Genomic DNA, 23,084 nt, shown 5'->3' on the forward strand with positions numbered 1-23,084 from the left:
AGGAGGGAAAAAAAGGGAAAGAAGAAGAAGTGGGTCAGCTCTGGACATTATTCCAGATGTATAGGCTGAGACTTCCCTGAGGGGGGTTTGTCTCCATAAAGGCAGCTGAGAGAAGGAAAGGACAACATTTATCGTACCAGAAGGTTTACAGACATCTCAGGAATGAAACGCTTCAGTTCTGCTGTCAATAAATCGTTTCAGGCTCCAAACCAACAGCTATTAAGGCTCATAATTTGGATCCCACAGACTAAATGTGATAGAAGACACTTCTTCGCCTCTGCTCATGAGTTATGGTCTGAGGCAGCGAGGGATGATGGGAGGGCGGGGGACAGAAACAAGCAAACAATTGTCTGCTATCTCACAGCAAACAGAAACAAGGAACACACTGCGTCTTCCCAACAGTCTTTTATTCTCTTTTTGCTGACAGATCAGTCACCATCTTCTTCACAGTTTTTCGAACCATCGTCGTGATTAACAGTAAAAACTAAACTAAGATAAGAAAACAGTGTGTTCAAAGCTACGTGTTCGGGCGACAAAGGGTTAAACATGGAGAGATGGAACAAAATCAAAACAGTGACAGCTGGAATGGTTCGTGTACAACGTTACAAATGAAAAACAAACAGGGGCGCTTGTGTGTGTGAGTGTGTATCTGACACCACGAGGGTCATCTCAGGTCAGCATGGGAGGAATGGTAGCACACGCACACACACACACACACACACACACACACACACAAAGGCAAGGCTCATTGGCACTTGTAGGACGGGCATGAGCGAGGAATGCCAACTCACATCGCCACCCTCTCCAGTCGGAGGCCAACAGCCCCGTCTGCTGTGCCAACACCAGCAGAACGGCGAGAGGCTGCGAGCAAACTGGTGCTTCGAGGTCTGTGGGCCTCTGCGCCAAAGTCCTCATGACTCACAGTGATTCTCAGTTAGTGACCGAGAAACTCACAGCGATGTGTGACACATATCAACCACCTCTGTCTCACTGAAAGACTCTAATCTGGGATTTATTTTATTTCTGTTCTGAAGACTGAATCAAAGTGTTTGTTTACAATAACTTCCGGGTAGAAAACTCTTTTGTCACGAACATAAATGGTGCTGAGCAAACGGGGGCGAGAAACAGCTGAGATATCATGAGAAAATAAGTCTGGTGGTGTTTGCTGGAGCTGTTTTTTCTAATTTTCCTGCTGGGCAACAGACTACAGAGCTAGAAATGCAGCAATGCACCATTAAAAAACACCCCCGTTTTGGTGACACAAAAGTCACTGGAATTCTAGCAACGTGTCGCTAAAACAAACTCACACAAGCTGCTGGAAACATCGCAAAACACTGCTGGAAATGCAGTGTTGTGCTGCTAAAAGACACCATGTATGGGTGGCAGAAAAAGCAGCTGGAAATGTCGCAAAACACTGCTGGAAGCGCAGCAGTGCGTTGCGAAAACACCGTTTTGGTGACACAAACTCCTCTGGAAATGCAGCGATGTGTCGATAAAACACACATCATTTTAGTGGCACAAAAGTCACTGAAATTCCAGCAATGTGTTGCTAAAACAAACCCTGTTTTGATGGCACAAAAGCTGCTGGAAACCCAGAGCGGTGTTGCTAAAAGACACCCCGTTCTGGAGGCAAAAAAGCTGCTGGAAATGTCGCAAAACACTGCTGGAAATGCAGCGATGTCTGGCTAAAACACACCCTGTTTTCGTGGCACAAACACTGCTGGAAAAGCAGCCATGTGCCACTAAAAAGCCACTGGAAATCCAGCAATGTGTCGCTAAGACAAACTGTTTTGATGGCACAAAAGCTGCTAGAAAAGTTGCAAAACGCCGCTGGAAATGCAGTGTTGTGTTGCTGAAAGACACCCTGTTTAGGTGGCACAAACGCTGCTGGAAATGCAACCGTGTGTCGCTAAAAACATCACGTTTGCTGGAAACACAATGTGCCTCAAAAAAATAAAAAATAAAAAGTTTTGGTGGCACAAAACTCACAGGAAATCCAGCAATGGTTCATTAAAACAAACTGTTTTTTGATGGTGCATAAACTGCTGGAAACATAGCAAAACGCTGCTGGAAATGCAGCGACCTCGTTTTGACGGCACAATGGTTGCTGGAAACGTGAAATGCCGCTGGAAATGTAGCAATGTGCCACTAAAAAAAGTTTTGGTGGCACAAATGCCGCTGGAAGTGCTGAAAATGAAGCAATGTGTCACTAATAAGCAGAAACATCAGATAGGTCGAACCACCAGTGTTTAACTATATATCTTTAAATGTTACAGTAACATTAGAAAATTACAACAGAAATACACAAGTTAAACATCATAATTCAAAACACTTATCAGTTTTCTACCCAGAAGTGATTGTTGTTTACGTGACGTCACAGTGATTCCTTCTGTAGATTTCAGTATTTGGTTTATTGGCTAACTCGGTGGCTGATGTGACATCACTCTGATTTAATGCCTCTGAGGTCAGAAACTGTATTATCAGTAAAGCTGAACTACGTTAACCCTTTCCCTTCCACTACTTTACACTTCATATGAACCTTTTACATTTTGGCTCGGACGACTTCCATGTCAGAAAAACCTGACATACTGTATTTAAACCATCTACAAATGGCATAGTTATAAAGTTTTACTGTGGCAGTTAGACGTTCTGCTAAGTAACTGTAAAAACACTTCATGTGTTGACTAGCTTTAAAAAACATTACTTCAAATCCTTGACCTTTCTGTGGACCAGTGACACTACTCAGGTCGTGTAAGAGTGCTAAATTGGAAAATAAATAAAGAAAAAAGAAACAGAATAAATAGTTTCTGTTGTGAGGTGGAATTTGGAGGCTGTGGGGCCTTTACAATCAGAATGTGGTCTTTCACATCATGTTGCACCTAAATAACAGGCTTTACTTCCAGGTTTAGAGTTTCTCTCTACAGCACTAACTCTGGTTACAGCCCCCCCGACCCCTCGCTAACTAATGCTACGGACCGTTCTTACTGAAATCTTACCCACAAAGACTTTTTTGTGTCTGTGTGAGGAGCTTCGACATATCTTCAATCATTATAAGGGTTATGGAAGCAAATAAGAGACTTAAGTATTTGAATTCTAACAGACAATTCAGATAAAAAAATTTCAAGTTTCAAAATGAGAAAAAAAAAGAAATAGAAATAGAAACAGGTTTCTACTGGTTGAATTCAGATCCAAACATTTAAGTTGAATAATTTCATATAGAAACACTGAGCCTGAAAACTGGCAACTACAATTTTTCAACAGTTTTTGAAAAATTCTTAATTTTTTTTTTGGTTGAATGATAAAAAAAAAAAATAAAAAAAAAATTAAAGATTTTTTGACTTTAATCTGCTGTTTGGAAAAATTTAAGTTGAAGAATTTTTTTAAAGCGCAACGTCTAGCCTGGATGTTACTTTATGAAATGTTTTAAAGAATTCTTCAAGAATTCACTTCTAAAAATTTCAAATAAAGTAAAAAAAATGTTCAAATAATATTGAAAAACTCTTAAATTTTATAGCTATTTGAATTTTTTCTACTTAAACTTTTAAATAGAATCAACCAATAAAAACTGACAGATTTTTTACAAATTTTCAACTTGAATCTTAGGACTGAAATTGCAAATCAATAAACTTTTTTTATTTTAATGAGAATGAATGAATGATTTCAGAACAAATTAATTCAGATATATGGTTTTCAAAGTATTTCAGTGCATGAATTCAATGTTGTCTAAATTTCTATATTAAATATTCAGAGGCTGTTAAATTTCGAACACTGTCTCTTGTTTGTTTCCATAAAGGACCATGAAATTAAAAAAGAAGCAAAACAAAATCAATGAAGTTCACATGTGGAAGTGCTGAGAGGTGGTGGCTCCTGAGAGAATTACAACACAGCGCTGCAGCATCCAAACACAGATAGTTAACACATGTGTGTGACTCCAGGCCCCTTCTGCCTGTTGAGTTTGATGCGTTTTGTCACAGTCGGCCTCTGAATCAGGCCGAGCGAAACCTATATGGCTTTTAACATACCTCTGGTCACATGCCTTGTGCCCCCTCAAACCCTCCTACCACTGCTCTGTCCCAGCTCTGCTTTCCTAATCCTATAAACATTTTCTACGCACATTCCTTCTTCCCTCCAACCCCCCGACCCTCCCTCTTCTTCTTCTTTCTTCCTCACATTCAGAAACTTTCAAAGCTGCTCTACAATCATGTCTTTGACCTCAAACATGCCGTCAGACGTCCCATTTTTCTTCACTCCTTTTCCTTTCAGTCTCATCCTATCGCTCTTTCTAGCCACATTCTACATGCTCTCTAACTTTAGTCTGTAACCAGTGTTAGTACATCACCTCTTCTTCTTTGTTAGATCCAAACTTTGGTTTAAGACACACACAACAAACTGTTCAGAGCGAGTCACAGGGCTGCAGCAGGGCAGAGGTTACAGATCGTGTAATTAGCACTCGCCTTCAGGGGACAAAACACATGACTCAGCAGATAAAAGGGGGCACCGGGAGCTCGACGTGGAACAAACACAAGCTAACACTGAAGCGCTGATGCTAACTGATCAGAGCTCTTGGCTCTAAGTGGTCCCTCACAAAGAGCAAACCCCCCCACCTTCTCCCACTGTACACCAGCGCAGGCCCGGGCTGGTTTCAGAAACATCTGGAACTGTTCTCCGTGGCAACTCTGTGGGGAACATGGAGGCGTTCCTGCTCCAGAGAGAGGGGGGGAAGAGGAGGAGGAGGGGGGGACAGTCACAAAAAACTAATGCAATCCTTCTCTGGAAAGAGTAGAAGAAGAAAGGGAAGTCCATCTGTAGTCTTTTCATGTGGTGCCACCTGGTCTGTGGCATTTAAATTAGGGAAGTTCCAACACAGCTCGCTCCTTCATGCCTGGGGGAGTAGTGGGGCGGGTGGGGGGGCTGTACAGTGAGGCCCAGTGCATTTCCCCATTTTGTGTTTTTCAAATGAGGTAGGACAAGGTTCAGTCGCTTGTTCAACCTTCTGACGTTCCACAGGTTCTGTCTTGCTGGCAGGAACAACAACATCCAAAGGTAAGAGAAAAAAATCAGGTCGGGGGTTGAGCGACACAATGGAGAGAGCTCAGAGCGGAGGGGGGTGTGGTGGTGGTGAGGGGGGGGGCAGAGGGGGTCCAGACGTATAAAGCCTTCCTGTCAGTCAGTCACTTCTCCAGCAGCTGCTTCCTCTGCTGTTCCCACAGGGCCTCCAGGTGATCCGCCCTCTTCAGGGCAGCCTATCAGAGGAGAGAGTCATATTTATATACACGCTGTCAATCAGCCTGCCCCAACTGTGTTTTCTTAAATCCAAAACTTCTAATTTTGGTCCAAGTCTGTATGTGTAAACATTAAAATAGTATTTCCCCGGGCCCTTCTGAAACCTTTCTCCCACACGACCTTATGAAAGTTTCTGCATGATGTCACTGCTACATATAAACCCACCAACTGCTGCGGACGGCACATTTTTTGGTTACAAAAGTCGCACAATTACATATACAAACTTAACGATTGAGACAGCAGTAGAGCAGAAACTCCCCGTGTGCTGAGAGGTACAATGTTTCTGTCAACAGAGTCTGGTGGCTTTAAAGAGGGCGATAACATGGCTTCAGTTTCCCGTCAGACAGGGCGGTCTGACGGCGAGGTAAAGCAGTGAAGATAATCTCAATGTAGCGTACATTTAAACTGATAGGGATTGTTTTTAGTTGGTCTTTTTTTGGGAGGGTGAAATGAAGCTCAGCGTGAGTTCAATCAGGAAGACCTTCCTGCGCTCATTCATTCACAATTCTCCCTCTCCCACTCCCACTGCTTCCTCCAATCAGCTGCCTCCGGGGGTGCACTCTTCTAGCCGTCCTATCGTCATTAGCCACAACCTCCAGCAGCCAATCAGGTTGTCACTACGAGATTTTAAATCTGTTCTCTCCTCTGCCGCTTTCAGCTGTCATTCTAGGCAGAATCGCCGCCCCTCCTCCACCCCGTTCACCTCCAGCAGTCGTATCCAAGGTCAAAGACAAACCTGAAGACTCATTCCTCTACTCATCCGCATCATCAGCACCCATCCATCTAATCCTCATCTCTTCTTCACTTCCTCTACCACCACCAGCGTCTAATTGGCTACGGATCCATCACCCTCCTTATAGCTCACCATCTTGAAGGGGTCTAATCGCCAAAGACTTTTCACATTTTTCACATTTCATTCTCATGTACACTTGTAATTAAAGATCTTCTTTCCAAAACTAAAAACGTGTCTCTCCTGATTGAAATATGTTTTGTTGCTGCCCTGTCCACAGCCACCAGGCTCCTTTGACAGAAACAATAACGTTACCTCACAGAACACGGGGAGCTGCTGGTCTTCGCTGCCTCTGATTGGTTCGTTAGTTTGTGTTGTACCATGGTCTGTTTATCTGAAATCCTGAGTGCAGAGCTGATCTTTTTGTTCGTGTGTCGGCCTGTTGTCTGTGGGACAGATGTAAGGCGCTGGCAGCTCTGCACTAACATGATCAACTTCTCCTCCATATTTATCACAGACTGATATTTACGGAAGAAGGGAAAGATATCTGTCGGCTGTGATTGGTTGCTCCTCATCACATGACACGCGGTGCACACTGCTGCATTCCAAAAAAATAAAAAAATAGGCACTTGAGAACACACGTGCACCCCGACAGCGCCACTCAAGCGTTTGAGCACGCCTGTCACATGTCTACATTTAAAACAATGAATTTGAGGGCACAAAGACGCTGCATGTGTTTATAGAGTATAAATGCACTATAGATATATATATATATATATATATATATATATATATGATAGACTAGTGCAAATAGGAGCAGTAAGTTATATAAATAGTAAAAGAGAGCACATCTAATAAAATAGTAGTGTCTGTGTTCATTGCCTGTGTGGGACAGGGAATAAAGGACTTCTTATATATGTTCAGTCTGGTTCTTGGGAATCTAAATCGACGCCCAGACGGGAGCAGGATGATGTGAGGCATCAGCAATTATCTGTTCAGCCTTCCTGCGTACAGCACTGTCAATCACACTGCTAAGTTGTTTCTGTGACTTGCCGATCACCTTCCCTGCAGTGTTGACAATCTCAGAGAGCTTGTTTTTGGTCTGTGTACTCAGGTTGCTGCACCATGCTGTCATGGAAAATGATAGAATGGTTTCAACCAGGACTCTGTATGTTACTTCAAGTCATGTATAAAAGGTACTATCACAGAATGGCGGAACAGAGTTGTCTCGCCTACCTGCTCGGTAGTAACAGAGCAATTTGCAAATGTCTGCAAATTGGGAAACCAATGAGGTCTGGGAGCTCCTTACGCCCTGAGCTATGGAAAATGATTGTTGCTGCTGTGTTAAAGCCATTTTGTTCAGAAAGTGCTGCCTACACGTATGATACATGTCACACTAGTGGCTGACACTGCTGCTTCTGGAACACTGGCATGCTGTCGCAAATCAAACAGAGACGCTGTTTGGTTCTGTAAAAAAATACAAAGGTGGCATAATGAAGGGTCGCTGTGCTGCCCTTTCACAGTGCTGGTGAACAGTGTGTGTGAGGGCTGACAGAAAGACGCTGCTGAGCTTCCTCTGACTCCTCACCTCATGCTGCTTCCGGAGATTATTGACAGTTTCTTCCTTCTTCAAGATGGCCGACTTCACTCTGGCAAATCACAGAAAAGAAGACGTTAATGAGAGGAAACTTCTGGCCCAAAAAAATGTGAGATGTTGATCGGCTGTTGTCACTTTCCACCTGAAAACACCAAGACTGAACACTTAACTTCTCAGTGACTGTTTGGTCAGAAAACATGCTCATTGTCTCCTTTATGCTACAGATAAGGAACATGTATACCATAAAAGTACGTGAACTGTCCCCATGTTAACAAGTTCAGAAGAGAAACCCGCCCCCCAGTAAATGTGTCTACTAAGAGTACTGTGTGTGTGTGTGTGTGTGTGTGTGTGTGTCCAAGTCTTACCGTTGGTGGACTTCAGCCAGTTCCTCCTCCTTCTCCCTGGTGACCCTGTCCACCTCCAGTCGTAGCCTCGCTCGCACTTCTGACACCTCCACTTTCATCCTGCGGTTCTCCTCCTCCGTCACCACCAGCCGGTCGGCAAACTCCTGACGTATCACCTCCGCCAGGCTGCGGCGCTCGTCCACCAGCTTGTCCCGGGTCTGATAAACGAGTTCAAGTAGAAATTCAAATAGAATCTGTCTGATTTATCTCAGTTATAAAAATCCTGTGCTGAGTTGTTATTTACAGAGACACAGAGGAGAGGAACAGAATAGTAAGAAGTAGAATTTGAGGCCTTCAGAGAAAAGATGAACGAAGATGAGACTTGAGGGTTTTGACAACTGACTGAATGATGGTTCTGCTCCTCACCTGTGTGATGTCTTCAGTCTCCTGTTCTTTCTGCTGGAGCGCTGCCTGCAGTCTGATCAGCTCTCCCTCCGTCTCCATCTGCTGCTTCCTCAGCTCTTGTTGTTTCTCCACAGCTGCCCGCTCAGAGCGCTCCAGCTCCCTCAGCTCAGTCTCATATTTTTCCCTCACACGCTTCACCCTGACGACAGTTTCAGTTTTGGTTAGAGGTTTTGTTACATTTGGTGAAGATGTTTTTTACACAAGAGAGGAACTGAGCAACAACTAGAATCTGCAGGAGTGAAAAGAGACAACGTGCACATCCAAAATTCTTCATGGATACAAATTAACATCAAAAACAGTTACAGATGTTCACAACAGCCGAGAGCTCCCCAGTTTAAAAAATATGAAGGACATCAGAGTCAGATTAAGATCAAAAGATCCCTAACATGTTCATGTCAACATCTTTATTGGGAAGCAAAAGATTTCCAACTACAGCACACTACAGTCTGTGTGTGGACTGGGTGCCATGTTCTCTTCATTGTGTTAGGGATCATTCACATGCAGTTATTCTGCCCCTCAGATCCACTGTTGTCAACATAGATACAAGGAAGGCGCTGAAAAGCAACGTCTGCGCCCTGAGATAAACAAAATTCATGCTTGGGAATGCAGCTGGGTGCGCTGCATGTCATGTGACGAGAAACAACCAATCACAGCTGGTTTATATCTTTATATTCCCCCATCAATATCAATCTGTGATAAATATGGAGGAGAAGTTGGTCACTTTCATGCAGAGCGACTTTCACATCTGTTCCACAGACAATATTTTAATATGCACTTAGAAACAAGAGTAGCACCCAGTGCCTGACCTCGCGCTTTCCAGGAAGTAAAAGACGCAGCATGTGTAGGAGCCCTTTAACATTATCCCGAAATTCTGTAATTTATGACAGAACACTTCCCCACCACTGACGAGATATAAAAGTTTACAGTTGCGCAAGCCGTGGAGATGTCGATGGACTCAGAATCTGACACTTCCTGTTTTGATCAACATTCTGAATCTGATTTGGACGAGGAAGCAAATGAGTTTGGTGGGATGTAACGGGACGACCACAGAGGAGACGGAGACAACAGAGCACTGACTGAACACTGAACATGTCAACGTATTAATATTATTATCATTATTATTAGTAGTATTTTCATGTAGACATATTTTTTGTCCAAGTTCTTTTTTGTTTTTTGTTTTTTAATGGAATGCACAAATTCAAGTGTTGATAAAAAACAAATGGAATAAGACATAATAAAATGTTTTTTTGGTGTATAAAAACAGGAGGTCTCTTCTTTTATATATTTTTATTTTATAGTTTATACTGTTCACATATTCATAGAACAAATTATTCTCTAGGTCTTAAAAGTTTAGTGATTAATAATAAAATAATACAAAAAATACTGGCAGGGAAAGTGTTAAGGAAAAACACTTAAACTGTGCTGGTAACACACACACACACACACACACACACACACACACACACAGACACACAGACACTGACCTGTTGTCAGCTGCCCTCTCACACTCCTCTTTGTCCTTGCTGGTCTCCTCCTCCAGCGTCCAGATGGCGAGCTCGATCTCTTTGTCGCGTTCTCGTCGCAGTTCTTCTTTGAGCTCGCGTTCGCGGCTCAGAAGCCACGCCTCCTGTGGACACACAAACACATGATGCTGTCCATCACGGCTGCTTACAGACTCACACATACACGCACACACAGGAAAAGGCCCTTTAGCACCTCCAGGTTCAGATAAATCTGTAGCGTCTTCCTTATTGGTCAATGTTGTTTTAACAAGCTCCCTGCAGAGGAAGTTCCAGCCTGTATCAGTGATGTGCTCGTGTTCTGACTCATTAACTCTGTTCCTCCTCATTACAGGAGATCTGCACCCTGAGGGTTTCATCCAAGTCACATTCAAGTGGAGTCTGACAGCACGGGTCGCTCTCGCTCTGCTGCTCTCCAGAGAGCTGGACACATGCCACCTGCCTCAGTGGAAAAAAGATCATTTATAGAAGGAAACTGCAGCTCCTGTTCTGTTTACACTGATAGAGAAGTTTCACCTCTTGGATTTGAAACTGCTGCAGTGGAAACAAAAAGGATTGTGTGATCCAGGCCCCTGCAGAGTCCTACGGGAACAATACTTCATATTGTTGACAGTGTCAGTGGTTTGTTACACGTCTCTGTGAGCAACAGAAGGCGCAGGTGGGATCAGATATAGCACGTCAACACACCTCTTTTTTCTTGTAGTTTTCTTCCCAGGTCTGCTTTTCAATATCCAGACGCTCTTGTAATGACTTCATCTCCACCTGGTTACAAAAACAACACTCAGTTATTTTTCCTGATGGATGTTGACTGATACGAGACAGACTCTTGTGAGTCTGTAGTTTCTGACGGTGATGTTGTGTCTTATACTCGTCACCTGGTGTCTCCTCTCCTGCTCCTCTCGCGTCTTGTCCAGCTCCTCTCTGAGGGCTCGTCCAGCCAGGGAGCTGTTCTCCTCCAGCTGTCTCCGCAGATCCTCCAGCTCAGCTCGCTGCCTGCCAGACAAACACAAAGACGAGCCTTGAGAAGGAGAACCTCAATCATTACTAATATACACCATCTGTAAAAACACTCGATTCACTCAGGAGGGTTTGGGCAACGCAAAGCTGCAATTGGAAAGGGACCCTACAGAGAAGGCACGTCATGAGAACTGATACTTTGGTACCAAGTAGTTGGCAAAGTTCTGAAAACGTGTCAGTACTTGTTTTTCTTCAGCACTGTAGGTACTGAAGATGCGGCTCTTCTGGACCTGGCGGGGCAGCGTATACACCTGCAGGTGTTAAAGGAAGGAGAACGCCTACCAGCACAGAAGAGGAACAACACATGGAAGGTGTTTTCCTGAGATCAATGTAGTTTGTTAACTTGTTGCAGTGGGTGCCCAACATATTTACACTGTGTTACCAACACCAGCAGCGTGACAGGGCGCTGAGCGTCACCGAGAGTCGAAAATGTTTCACTTTGGGTAACACCCTGCGTCGCTGATGTCATGTCTTACCTAGCTGTCCAATCTCAGTGGAGGAGGGACGGGACAAATAGCCTGCCACAGAGACCAAGTGTCACATTTTCGTGCCCTAACACACCAACCAGCACCTGACCACCAAGCTGACGATCAACGTCGGGCCGTCAGTGAGCATCTGTCTGCCTAGTTTTGGCAGTGTGTCTCCACACAGTTGGCCCCTGTCCGCTCTTGTTGGCTTTTTGCATGTTGAATCAACGTCGGACGCTATGCAGCCCATCAGTGAATGACATCACTCTGATTGGCAGCTCAGCTCAACAAACGACAAAACAGTATAAGATTTTTTATCCACTGAGCTCTTTACCAGAAACATTTCCTGATGGTTTGTGTTATTGTTCACTGCCGCACAGTAAATATGCTCTACTTGTTTAACATGTGGTTGTGTTGTTAATTGCTAACTGGCTAACTAGCGTCAAGACAATGTTCCGGCTTCCCTTTTTGAAAGATGAAGACAGACTGTCGCCATCACCTGGTGTGGAGAGTTATTTCTGGCCATTGACTGTAGTCTTGTGGTGTGCTCATGTGCAACTTTTTGGCTGAAACACAGGCAATGTGAGGCGTCGCAACAGCTGGCTTTTGTCACTGCTAGTTTTTTTATGTCGGTTTGCTGCATCTGGGCCCTGATGTTTACGTTATGTTCACATACTGTAGGCTGTATATTAATATGTTTCCTCACCCACAAAATCTCATGAACCCACACAGACTAGTGCTTTGAGTACGAGGCAGATCAGCAGGGATTAATAATAAAATTTAAATTCAATTTTAAATGTCTTAATAAAGGACTGTATGTTTCAGTACATGTGATTTATTGGGTTTTTTTTTTAGTATCTGGACTACTAAATTTCATGACGTGCTGGAACTTAAGATCCAGTCATTGGACTCCCGGTCATGGCGCCATGCTGATTAGACGTAGTTTAGACGTCTCTCTGCTCTAATATTGTAATAATCTCTGTGAAAAGAGGGAGGTAAACGAAAATGCAATTTAATCAGTCAAAACGCTGAAAGAAAGCGACTAAAAAGGAAACTGAAACTTTAACTGGAGGAGAATCGCCACCTCTTGCACAACAACTAACTTTCAACATGGCACATGAGGGGCAAACTGACCAGACACTGATGAACCCTCAGAAAAAATTCTGAGTGCAATTTACAACTTAAAGAAAGAACTGAAGGAAGACTTTGCATCAAAACTCGATACGGTGATACAGCCAATACAATCTATCCAAGCCGAGCTAACGACGGTACTCTCTGCAGTTAACCGAGGAGTGGCGAGTTGAGAGTTTGATGGCGAAAATGGAGGACTTAGAAAATCATGATGTCGACTACAAAGCCCAACGACAACGTTCCAGGTGCGAGATACATTCAGTCTTCTCTCTTATTAGGGTTTAACTATGAATGTAAACTGCACTGTGTTCCAATAAACAGTATGCATCCATTTGTATACATAAAATTCACAACCTCATGGTATCTCATTTCATTTCACTCTGCGTAACGCTGTCTCTTTTAGATAATTTTAATGGAGTTTAATGGAGCTGATTTCAGTCGTCTTCCAAAGATCACTTGTTTAACTGCTGAGCAGCTGTAACAGCATGTCTTCAGGAAGATCATATATAATGGCGACATGTGTTTTTTATTCCCGGCAGGATTTGAGGGGGATTTTCAAGCACAAACTCTACTGATCAGAATTTCTGCAGAGTCTCTGACCCGAGAGCTGCAGTACAATCAGTTACCAAAGTTCCTCCTCTACAGCATTACAAAACTACACTGGAGCCGAACCATAACACACCCTGAAGATCTTCCTTGATTTTCCATGACGACGACAAAACTACTGGAACATTCTGGGCATGTCTCTTGAGAGAAAAACAGCCCTGGTGTATGACTTTGGATTTTCACAGTGGAAAGAAGCAGACAGGTGACCTTTGACCTCACCTTGCAGCCAGCTGAGCCAGACGCTCTTTCTCATCAGCAACTTCCTTGTAGAGACGCCTCCTCTGCTGCTGCAGGGACAGCTCCTCCTCCTGAAGCTGCTTCTCATACCTAACACACACACACACACAAACACCTGAATGTGGCTGTTCACAGGCTGCTAAAATTAACAGGTCTAATCATTACACACTGGCAGAGCGCACACACATGTGACTAACTAACCAAACCTCTGCTGACAGCCCTTCTTCAGATACTGATTAACTCTGTGTGCTCCTCAAACTAGACCTGGATCATCCCTCATGTGACACAGAGTGAAATCAAAGCCTCTTTTCTCTCTCTGTGTGTCTCCTGCCTGGCGGTACAGTCAGCATAATTTCACTGCCTCCAAAAATAGTCTTGAAGAGCATGTTGAATAAACTGTATCTCTCAGGTTTGAATGCACCGAGCTTCACGCAGGCTGTTTGGTTTGTAAGATGTTTACTGTGACGCTGCTTCCTGTTTGAAGTATTTTCGTTATTAACTGAATACAAGGCTGGATGTTTTTAAAGGGTAAATTCACTGTTATTCAACCTGGACCCTATTTTCCCATGTTTTTGTGTGTGAGTGACTAATGGGCAGAACAATGTTTTATAACAGTCCAGTATTGAGAGAGAGCGCTGCAGCTGGCAGCAGTGAAACAGGCTGCAACAGGCCACTCAGTCCAGATAAAGTGTTTTTTTGTCACTGACAGGCTCAGATTGTTATTCTTAGGGAGCGATCACACAGAAATGAAACGCTAGAAACGCGACACGAGCAAAACCATTGTTTTCCTATGATACAGCGCGTCTGACCGGCGTTCAAGCATCTTTTTAGACAGGCGTTTTTGTAGATGCTTCTTTTTAGACGTGCGTAGACGCTGAAAAGTTAAAATATTTTCAACGCCAGTAGCACCATTCGTCATTGTCGTCATTGGCCCAGGCAGCCAATCAAATCCTCCTTCCTGTTTTGTTGTGGCAGTTACGAGCGACACACAACACAATGCAATCCGAAGACGAGAAATTTATCCTGACAATATTTGATTTTGAAGAATTATACAACACACGCACACCTCAGTACTCGAACAAACACAGGAGGGGGAATTCCAGTGTTTCAAGCGTCTTTGAAGCAACCACGTTTCTAGCATCTCATTTCTGTGTGATCGCCCCCTAAGTGTCTGACAACAGTATGAAAGGATCCCTACAGAGATAGAGCTTTGTGTTAAAGAGTAAGATCCTTTTTGTTTAACCAGAAACAGCCCCGAAAATCGCCCCTGCAAAACCCACCAGACTCCATTTAAATAAACTGTAATCTCATCATTGTAAAACACACTTCATTCAAGGTTGATATAAACAAAACAAAAGTTACATATAATGTGAAATAAACCCTTAGTTAGAAAGAAACCCTTAGTTGTTTTTACAGCGTTTTGGGTGCAGGAGGCTCTTCTTGCTACATGGCACGGAGACACATTCACCGAATCCATCAGAGGAGTGAAATCTTGATGATGACATGGATGACATGACAGTTAGGGTTGTATGATATGATAACCATCCCAGAAAACATTGTGGTTACATGCTATCACAGCCTTTATATTATTATCAGTCAGAATGACCCTTAAAGGAATGAAAACAGCAGGGTTATCGTTGGTTGAACAAACGTTTTTCCTGCGTGAATCAGGCTTCAGACACAAAAACATTGGAAAATACTAGAGTTACTTTTTAAGGTTTTATTTTAAAGCCAGTTTCCATCTACTCTGTTTTATTTACATATCTTGTATGCAGTGCTCCTGTGTAGAGAGTCAGTACGAGTCCTGATGATGTCACATGCATACCTCTGTTTGGCGAGTTCCCTCTCCTTCTGACACTGCTCGTCCTTCTCCCTCTCCAGCTGCTGCCGCAGCTCCTCACACTGGCGGACGTAGCGCTGGGCTGCCCGCTCGTCTGCCTGCAGCAGCTCCGCCTCGTGGAGCGTCCGCAGCTTCTTCAGCTCCTGTTTGTGTTTAGAAATCAGCTTCTGGATCTCTGGCTCCAGACCTGCGGGCGGAGGAGGAGCAGAATCCAGTTCATCACGTGTTGTGCGGCTGCTCAGAGCCTGCAGCATGTTTACAGCACGCTGGATTAAAGTTGCTGAGCAGTCACTTAGTAAAGAAGTACAAACAATTGTGTAACTGTATGAACACTTGATTGAGAGACTCTTCATGGGATCACAGGCAGGAAATAGTGGAAGAAGACTGTACATTCCTGGAAGCAAAACTTTCCCTCTTTGTTGATGCTGCTCTTAAAGTAATAATCTCAAGTATGTTCATATTAATAAACGTCTGTTAAGTCACAGTCTATCACATAATAAAAGGGATGTATATGCCACAAGACACTGGAGCATCAGTATAGTAATAAACATAAGTGCCTCTCAGAATATATTGAGGTGGTTGATCTGAGTTTCACAAATCTAGGGTTACCATCTCGCCACGACCACCACAGAGGAAGAAACAGAAACAACAGGCACAAAGCAGCATGTTTGAGTTTGATGGCAGGAGGTCAGAGACTTTACAGAGCCAGTATGAAGCTGCTAAATGATGCACAACACCTGCACAGTGGAGGATTCTCATGAAAATAAAAGTGCACTTGATAAGCGCAGCCAGTAAAAGTTACCCCAAATAAAAAAAAAACCAGAGCATTACATGAAACACATTTAAGCCCTGATCCTAATGGATCTTTAGTAAAGCTGTTTAACTCTCAGATTTCCACTCTGAGCTCAGTCTCTGTCTACAGTACCTTTGACTGTGATCTCTTTGATCTTCTTGGTTTTCTCGTCAATCCATTTCTCCCGGCGGATCTTCTCCGTGGCGCTCATTAGCTCTTTTAACTTCTTGATTTCCTGCAGAAGGAGGAAGGTCAGTTATAGTACTCAAAGGAGGTATTTGTTCAGTTTTAAACACAGTGATGACTACGGAGACAAATTCAAGGGGAATGCATGTTAGGAGATCAAACAGTAAATTATAAAACAACACAAAGATGATAAAAGAAGAGTTCAAACAAACTCTGGGCAAAAAGATTAAAGGATGAGTTTGGTATTTTTAAAAGGATCCTGTTTCCCCATGTTTGTGTCAAACAAAACAGGCTGCAGTGGAACCACTCTGAGCATGTTCGTACTGTCAATGTACGTCCACTAACAGTGTTTATTTTTGACACTGACAATCATGCAAATTATTAATATAAGTGATATAAGTGTCCAACATCATTATGAAAGGGATCCCGACAGAGATAGATCTTGTTTTAAGAGTAAGATCCTTTTTGTTTCACCAGAAACAGCCCCCAAATCATCACTGTCAAACCCACCAGACTCCATTTAAATAAACAGTGATTTTAGCATCGTAAAACACACTTCAGTCAAAGTCGACAGACACAAAATAAAGCTCACAGAAACTGTCTTGGTTCGTTTTTCCACTGAAAAAACCCAACAAACCCAGTTAGATGTGAAAATATATGTGATCTTTACCCAAGTGTTTCTGGTTCCTTTTTGTTCAACCAGAAACAGCCCTGAAATCACTTTTGCCAAAACCACCTGACACTATTTAAATAAATAGTCATTTTATCAACATAATTCACTCTGGTCTGGTTAAAATTTGAGCTGCAACAATCAATCGATAGTTGTCAGCTATTAAACTAATTTAATTAATTGGCCAGCAAATGTTATAAGCAATTACTCGGTTTGAGGAATTTTTGAAGGGAAAAAGGTCAAACTTCTCTGATTCTCAAATGTGAATATTTTCTGTTTTTTTCCTCTTCTACAACAGTAAAATGAATAATACCTCGGAATAACACTGGACAACAAACTCACCTTCGACCAGCACATCACAGACATCCAGAAACGTAGTCACCAAAAACTATCAGTTATCCGTAAGCTTAAAAGGACTCTATGTTGCTCCACATCTCCTGCTGTTAATATACCAAAGCATTATTCAATCCATCCTACTGTACTGTTCTACCTGTTTCTATACCATGCTCTCTGTCAAAAACCGGACTAAACTCACACGCATAACTGGCACTGCCGCAAAAATCATCGGTCTTCCCACACCCAACCTCACTGAACTTAATAACAGGGCCATCACACGTATCGCAACCTCAATAGAACAGGACTCCACACACTCACTAAATGAACATCTTGCCCTGCTGCCTTCAGGACGCAGGTATAAAACGCTGAGGTGGAGAAGGGCTCGCTTTAGGAAAAGCCTGATTCCCGCAGCCATAGCTGCTCTGAACAACAGGCCCCGTTAATTGTCATGTTTATATGCTGTATATATGTCGTTGCTTTTTGTGTGCTGCTCGCCAGTGTGATGTGTTCTGATGGTGTCAGTATTTGTGTGTCATTGTTTTTCATGCTGAATCCAACAAGTACAGTGCTGTGGAAAAGAATTTCCCCTTGGGGACAATAAAACCTAACCTATCCTAATATCTCTGGGTTGTGGACAAAACAAGACATCTGAGGACGCCATCTTGGGCTTTGGGAAACACTGATACACCGACATTAATCATCATTTTATGACAATTTATAGACCAAACAACTCTTTGATTAATTGAGAAAATAATCAACAGATAAATTGGTGCAGCCCTAACTGCCATAAATCTTAAATTCACTGATTAAGCTGTGAAAATATGCTGCATCTATACACACTAAAATAACTGTTTACTTGAATGTTGTCTGGTGGGTTTGCCATTACAGCGATTTTGGGGCCGTTTCTGTTTAAAAACAGGATCTTGTCACTGACAGGCTCAGTTTTTGTCTGACAACATGATGGAAACCCTAACCCTACAGAGATCTTTTTGAGTAAGATCCTTTTTTTGTTTAACCAGAAACAGCTTTGAAATCACCATCACCAAACCCACCAGACTCCATTTAGATAAACAGTCATTTTAGCGTGTATAGAGGCAGCATGTTTTCACATCTAAATCAGTGAATCAAGGGTTTATTGCGACCAAACCAAGAGCTGGTGATTGTTGGAACAGTTGAATGACAACCCAAGATGGTTTCTGTGAGTTTTATTTTGTTTCTGTCGACTCTGAATGACGTGTGTTTTACAAAGATAAAATTACTGTCTGTTTAAATGGAGTCTGGTGGGTTTGGTGATGGTGATTTCAGGGCTGTTTCTGGTTAAACAAAAAGGATCTGACTCTATCTCTGTAGGGATCATTTCCATAATGTTGTCATACAATCTGAGCCTGTCAGTGACAAAAACGAACACTTACAGTGGATGTAAATTATGGTGCGAACATGCCCCAAGCTGCTGGCTGCAGTGACACAAAAACATGGTGAAAAGAGGTCCACAGTGAAAAACATCAAACTTACCCTTTAACCTGCTAACATATAACAAATGGAGTTTTAAATCTAAATCTAGAGATAAATGAGAAAAGACTGAGGAGACTCACATGCAGACAGACTGTCCAACAGAAGTGGTGAGGGACAGACAAATGAAAGGAAATGGGAATGAGAGCATGAGAGAGGTGATCATGATGAGGATGACCAGGTTAGCAGAGAAAAAAAAGTTACCTCGCACAAGGGACCCAGAATTTGCCACACCTAAAAGCCAGGGAAAAAACAGATACACAGACAAGGACAGAGACGGACAGTGAAGAAGAAGAGGAGGAGGAAGTAGAAGAGGAAGAGAGGGCAGAACAGAAAAAAGACAATTAAACCAAAGCCGCACCGCAAGACAGCAAGTTACACAACGTGGCCGCACGAGATGCAAAGCAGAAGCAGAGGAGCAGAAGTTATTTGCAGTGAGAACTCAGAAGTGCACATGCAAACTCTTAAATCTTTACAGGAACATGAGATTATTACTGTGGCTCCAGTTTTTCAGCTGGAGGGAACATGCTCTCACCATTTCATGCTGCTCCTGCATGTGTGCGATCTTCTTGGTGTACTTTTGGTCCACCTGCTTCAGCTCTCCCACCACTCCTTCACAGCGCTCACTCAGAGCCTTTTTATCATTGATCAGCTGGAGAGAGACACAACACGTTTAAAAAACCTCGAGGGGAGACAGAAACATGTCAGAGAAGTGTGATGCAGCTGAGATTAGAGCGTGCATGTCCCCCTACCTGATCAATGAATGTGAGGTGTCTCTGGATGGTGGCTTCATATTGTTCCTTCTGAAGCTGGAAGTTTCTGTTCAGCTCCTTCTCCGTCTCCTTCACATGTCTCACTGTGAGCTCCCTCTGCTGGGCCTGAAACACAGGAGAGGAGATACAGAGGGTAAACACACCTGGGTCTGGTTGCATTTAACAGGCTAAGGTTGCCTGTAACTTTCATCTGAGGAAGCCTTGGGAAAAAACAAGCCATGAGGATTTCCTTAAGATGGTGTAAAGGAAAACCCTTTGATCTCCAAGTGTTTGCCCTTAGCTACTGAAGTACTTAAGTATTCCCTTATGTGTCACCAGAAGCTCCTTAGCAACCATTTCCCTCTACCATAACTCATATTAACTGTGGCTGTATTGTTTTATTGAAACTAAATCAGTTTCCTTTCTTACTGTTACATTAGTATTTTTACATTTTTTCAGTACTTCATCGACGGCTTGTTTCACAACAAGATGTCTTGAATTGACGTTGTCCGTTACTTTTGGCCACATCTGTTTGTGCATATTTGTTACGGCTGGGTTAAATTTATTTGGATTATGTGCTTGTGTTTTCCATATTCTCATCTTGTGTTTGGTTTTCTTTCTTTATTCATTCTCTTAACTGTCCATTTTAGAGAAGCTAGCTAAAGATAAAGACCAAAGATAAAAAGCTGCCAGTTCACAGGAAGTGGCCACCATGAGATGGTGTATCATCTCTAGTCAACAACTCTCTGTGCTGTGAAGTGAAAGCCTTATTCTAAACAGAGAACCAACCAGTGCAGCCTGCAGCATGTTGACTGTGCGTTTCTTCTCCTCCAGCTCTAGCTTGATTCTCATCATGGAGCCGGTGACCTCGGCGGCAGTGGCAGACGCCTGCTCGACGCCAGCCAGCTCCTCCTCTGAAAGCACGGCCTGAAACACACAGGATCCATTCAACAATCAGTCAGCATGTGTTCAGTATTTTTATTTTACATTCTGTTGAAATCTGACAGATCTGACAGATTTGGTGACTCACAAAACATCTGCACCCAATTTATATTCAAACACACAATCACAATATTTACTCTCGATCTGATTCAAATATTAAGACAGATGGTTTTGGACTGGAACCTGAAACTGGTCATAAAAACAAACAAAGACTTAAAACAATGAGTGTCAGTATTGGAGCTTTTTAAACATGACAGTGTTGTGGCGCTGTCATTCTGCTGACCTCTCTGTGCGACCCTGAAGTGACCGAGCGCGGTCTCTCCTGTTCAGACTTCTCCATCTCGTCCAGGAAGCTCATGATGCTCTGCAGCTTGGCCTCAGAGAGCAGGGCGCCCCCGTCTGGCAGCGCAGGATGGTGACTCAGCTGGCCGTGACGCTCCAGGTTGTCGGTGGTCAGAGAGTTGGAGTCTCCGTCCTTTAATGACACACAGTGGAGACGCAGGTTACAGTCATGACATCATTAAACCAACATCTGGACAAAGAAAACAAAAGAAGTCCACTCTGCTCTCAGCTCTACATATCTGGGAACTTAATACTTCAGGTGCTAAATACGCCACATCAGGAGGTCTCACCTCGTCTATCCAGGCGTATTTCTCTTTGCTGTAGCACTTTGGCTCTGACAGCCTCTCTGGCTCCTCCTCTAACAGCTTCAGGGTGTCCAGCAGCTCGTTCAGGGTGGTTTTAGACTGAGCCCTGCTGGACAGAGCTCCCTGCCGCTGGTCCTCTACGCTCACAGACCTCTGCAGGATCTCCTGGAGCACAGAGAGAGCACACATGCTTACAATGGGAACTGCTTTAACATTTTACACCTATGATGATGGATTACTGATCGATAATTTGGGTCATTAACCTCTTCAACTCCCACCCTCCCTACCACAGACCCATTTTAATCTTTTACTGGGGGGTCTTTAGGGGGAGAAAGCAGGTCTGTAGTGTTTGCCACAGAGAAGTGGTTTACATCATCTGAAAGCTGGAACCTGAAGATTAACTTGAGATACAGCTCAGCACTGTGTGTCAAGTTTTTCTGGTCATAAATCTGTAATAAATATTGTGTTCTGGTTAGTGAAGTAAGGAGTGTACAGAGGCTTAGAACATTATGTTGGAAGTATGTGATGGTCATTCCCACGAGCAATTATGTCTCATAAGGTGTTGCAGTAATTTTTGGGCAGACACCATTTGTTACACAGATTTGGGGATAAATGTAACCATTTAGGACCGTTTGAGAAATTATAAAAATGGTTAGAAATCTCTCCAGAATACCATGTTAGGGCACCAAGACCTTGAGGCAAACCACATAAAAATCCATGCTGTGATTTGGAATCAAAAACTTCTGCCATTTGGACATTTCTGTAAGAACTGGGGTTTTTTTTTGTTGACTGTATGGCGAGCGCTTCTCTTCTGGAAACAGCTGACAAACTCCCTTATTGTCAGTAAATCTATAAAAGCTATACATCTTCTAAATGCTCGCAGTCGCTAGTTTGTGTTTGTAAAGTTTCATGAGGCTGTGATAATCCTAGAGGTCAATATAGGTAATTTTATACAGTGAGGTCAAGTTTCAAAAAATGGTCTCACTACAATAAAATGGCTCCTATCGGGGCTCACATCATCACACATTAATAAAATAATGGTAATTGAAATCACAAGAGTCTCAGCTTCCTGGTCATACCTGATTTATGCAATTTCAACACTGTTTAGAGACCCCAGTGTGCAGAAATATTCAAATACAATAGGCGGAGATAACACATTTGTACTGCATGAGAAAAACTGCAAGTAACTATCATAAAGTGAGCATGTCTGTAAAGGGTAGACTCAGAGATACAAACAGAACCTATTTTCATTTAGATATCTTAAAGTGAGAGGTCAAAGGACCGCTGTGAAAATGGCCGTACCTTTTGTTCCCTCACTAAAATTAGCCTTACTTTGTGTGTTAATTGACCCTGCAGGTTAAAGTGCAGATGTTTTTTTAATTTACCTGTGAACACTGGGACCCTCTGCAATTGGACAAAGCTGGAGAAACAGCTCTGAAGCTGGAGAGTTCACCGAACTCAGCCACAACATTCAGGTTGGAGTCTGTGGAAACATTTAATCAGGACAATTATTATAGTGCTCTTTATTATTTTCCATGGAATACTTCACTCATGACATGATCCTTAATTTATCAATTACTCACCCAGTGTTACTTTGAATTTTCTTGCATGGCTCCATGGTGAATAAAGAATCAAAAAATTGAGAAAATTCTTGATAAATTAAAGCGATAGGGGTCCACGTCGACCAGCAAACCTTTATCAAAACATCTAAACCAAGTCTCATTTATCCAGATGTATTCTCAGGACTTCCCAAACACATAACTTCACTACAACATGACTATTTAAAACACTTCTAGAGTAACAGTCTCATACTCTATGAGAAGCCACCTGGGCAGGTGTGTGCTTTTAAATTCTGCTCAAAGAAATGCACATGCAGAGTTCAAATGCAAGGGTTTAACAAATTTGTTTGGGAAGTTCTGAGCATATAACTAATTAAATGACACCTGGATTTTGCACAAGTTGTGTGAGAGTTTGCAAACAGATGTTTTGTTATAGTTTTGCTATTGTTAAGT

At 42.8% G+C, this 23,084-nt stretch overlaps 1 protein-coding gene across 2 annotated transcripts in view; it reads right to left on the reverse strand.

Annotated features, from left to right (window-relative positions):
* Positions 1–390: 390 nt before the first annotated feature.
* cep131 (centrosomal protein 131) overlaps positions 391–23,084 on the reverse strand; it is a 35,225-nt gene continuing 12,531 nt past the window's right edge. The window contains exons 14-30 of one of the 2 annotated variants that reach the window (XM_033611408.2): positions 22,458–22,555; positions 21,058–21,237; positions 20,709–20,900; positions 20,273–20,410; positions 19,484–19,609; positions 19,267–19,383; positions 18,936–18,965; positions 16,163–16,265; positions 15,223–15,424; positions 13,380–13,487; positions 10,815–10,932; positions 10,627–10,701; positions 9,904–10,046; positions 8,381–8,558; positions 7,976–8,172; positions 7,602–7,662; positions 391–5,243 (exon numbers count right to left, since the gene is read on the reverse strand). In XM_033611408.2, the coding sequence (XP_033467299.1) occupies positions 5,172–5,243; positions 7,602–7,662; positions 7,976–8,172; positions 8,381–8,558; positions 9,904–10,046; positions 10,627–10,701; positions 10,815–10,932; positions 13,380–13,487; positions 15,223–15,424; positions 16,163–16,265; positions 18,936–18,965; positions 19,267–19,383; positions 19,484–19,609; positions 20,273–20,410; positions 20,709–20,900; positions 21,058–21,237; positions 22,458–22,555 (2,138 nt within the window). In that variant the 3' untranslated portion in view covers positions 391–5,171. The remainder of the gene's footprint in view (positions 5,244–7,601; positions 7,663–7,975; positions 8,173–8,380; positions 8,559–9,903; positions 10,047–10,626; positions 10,702–10,814; positions 10,933–13,379; positions 13,488–15,222; positions 15,425–16,162; positions 16,266–18,935; positions 18,966–19,266; positions 19,384–19,483; positions 19,610–20,272; positions 20,411–20,708; positions 20,901–21,057; positions 21,238–22,457; positions 22,556–23,084) is intronic. The other variant, XM_033611409.2, reaches the window with a different exon arrangement.

Source organism: Epinephelus lanceolatus, chromosome 21 (assembly GCF_041903045.1).
Source record: "Epinephelus lanceolatus isolate andai-2023 chromosome 21, ASM4190304v1, whole genome shotgun sequence".
Lineage (NCBI taxonomy): Eukaryota > Metazoa > Chordata > Actinopteri > Perciformes > Serranidae > Epinephelus > Epinephelus lanceolatus.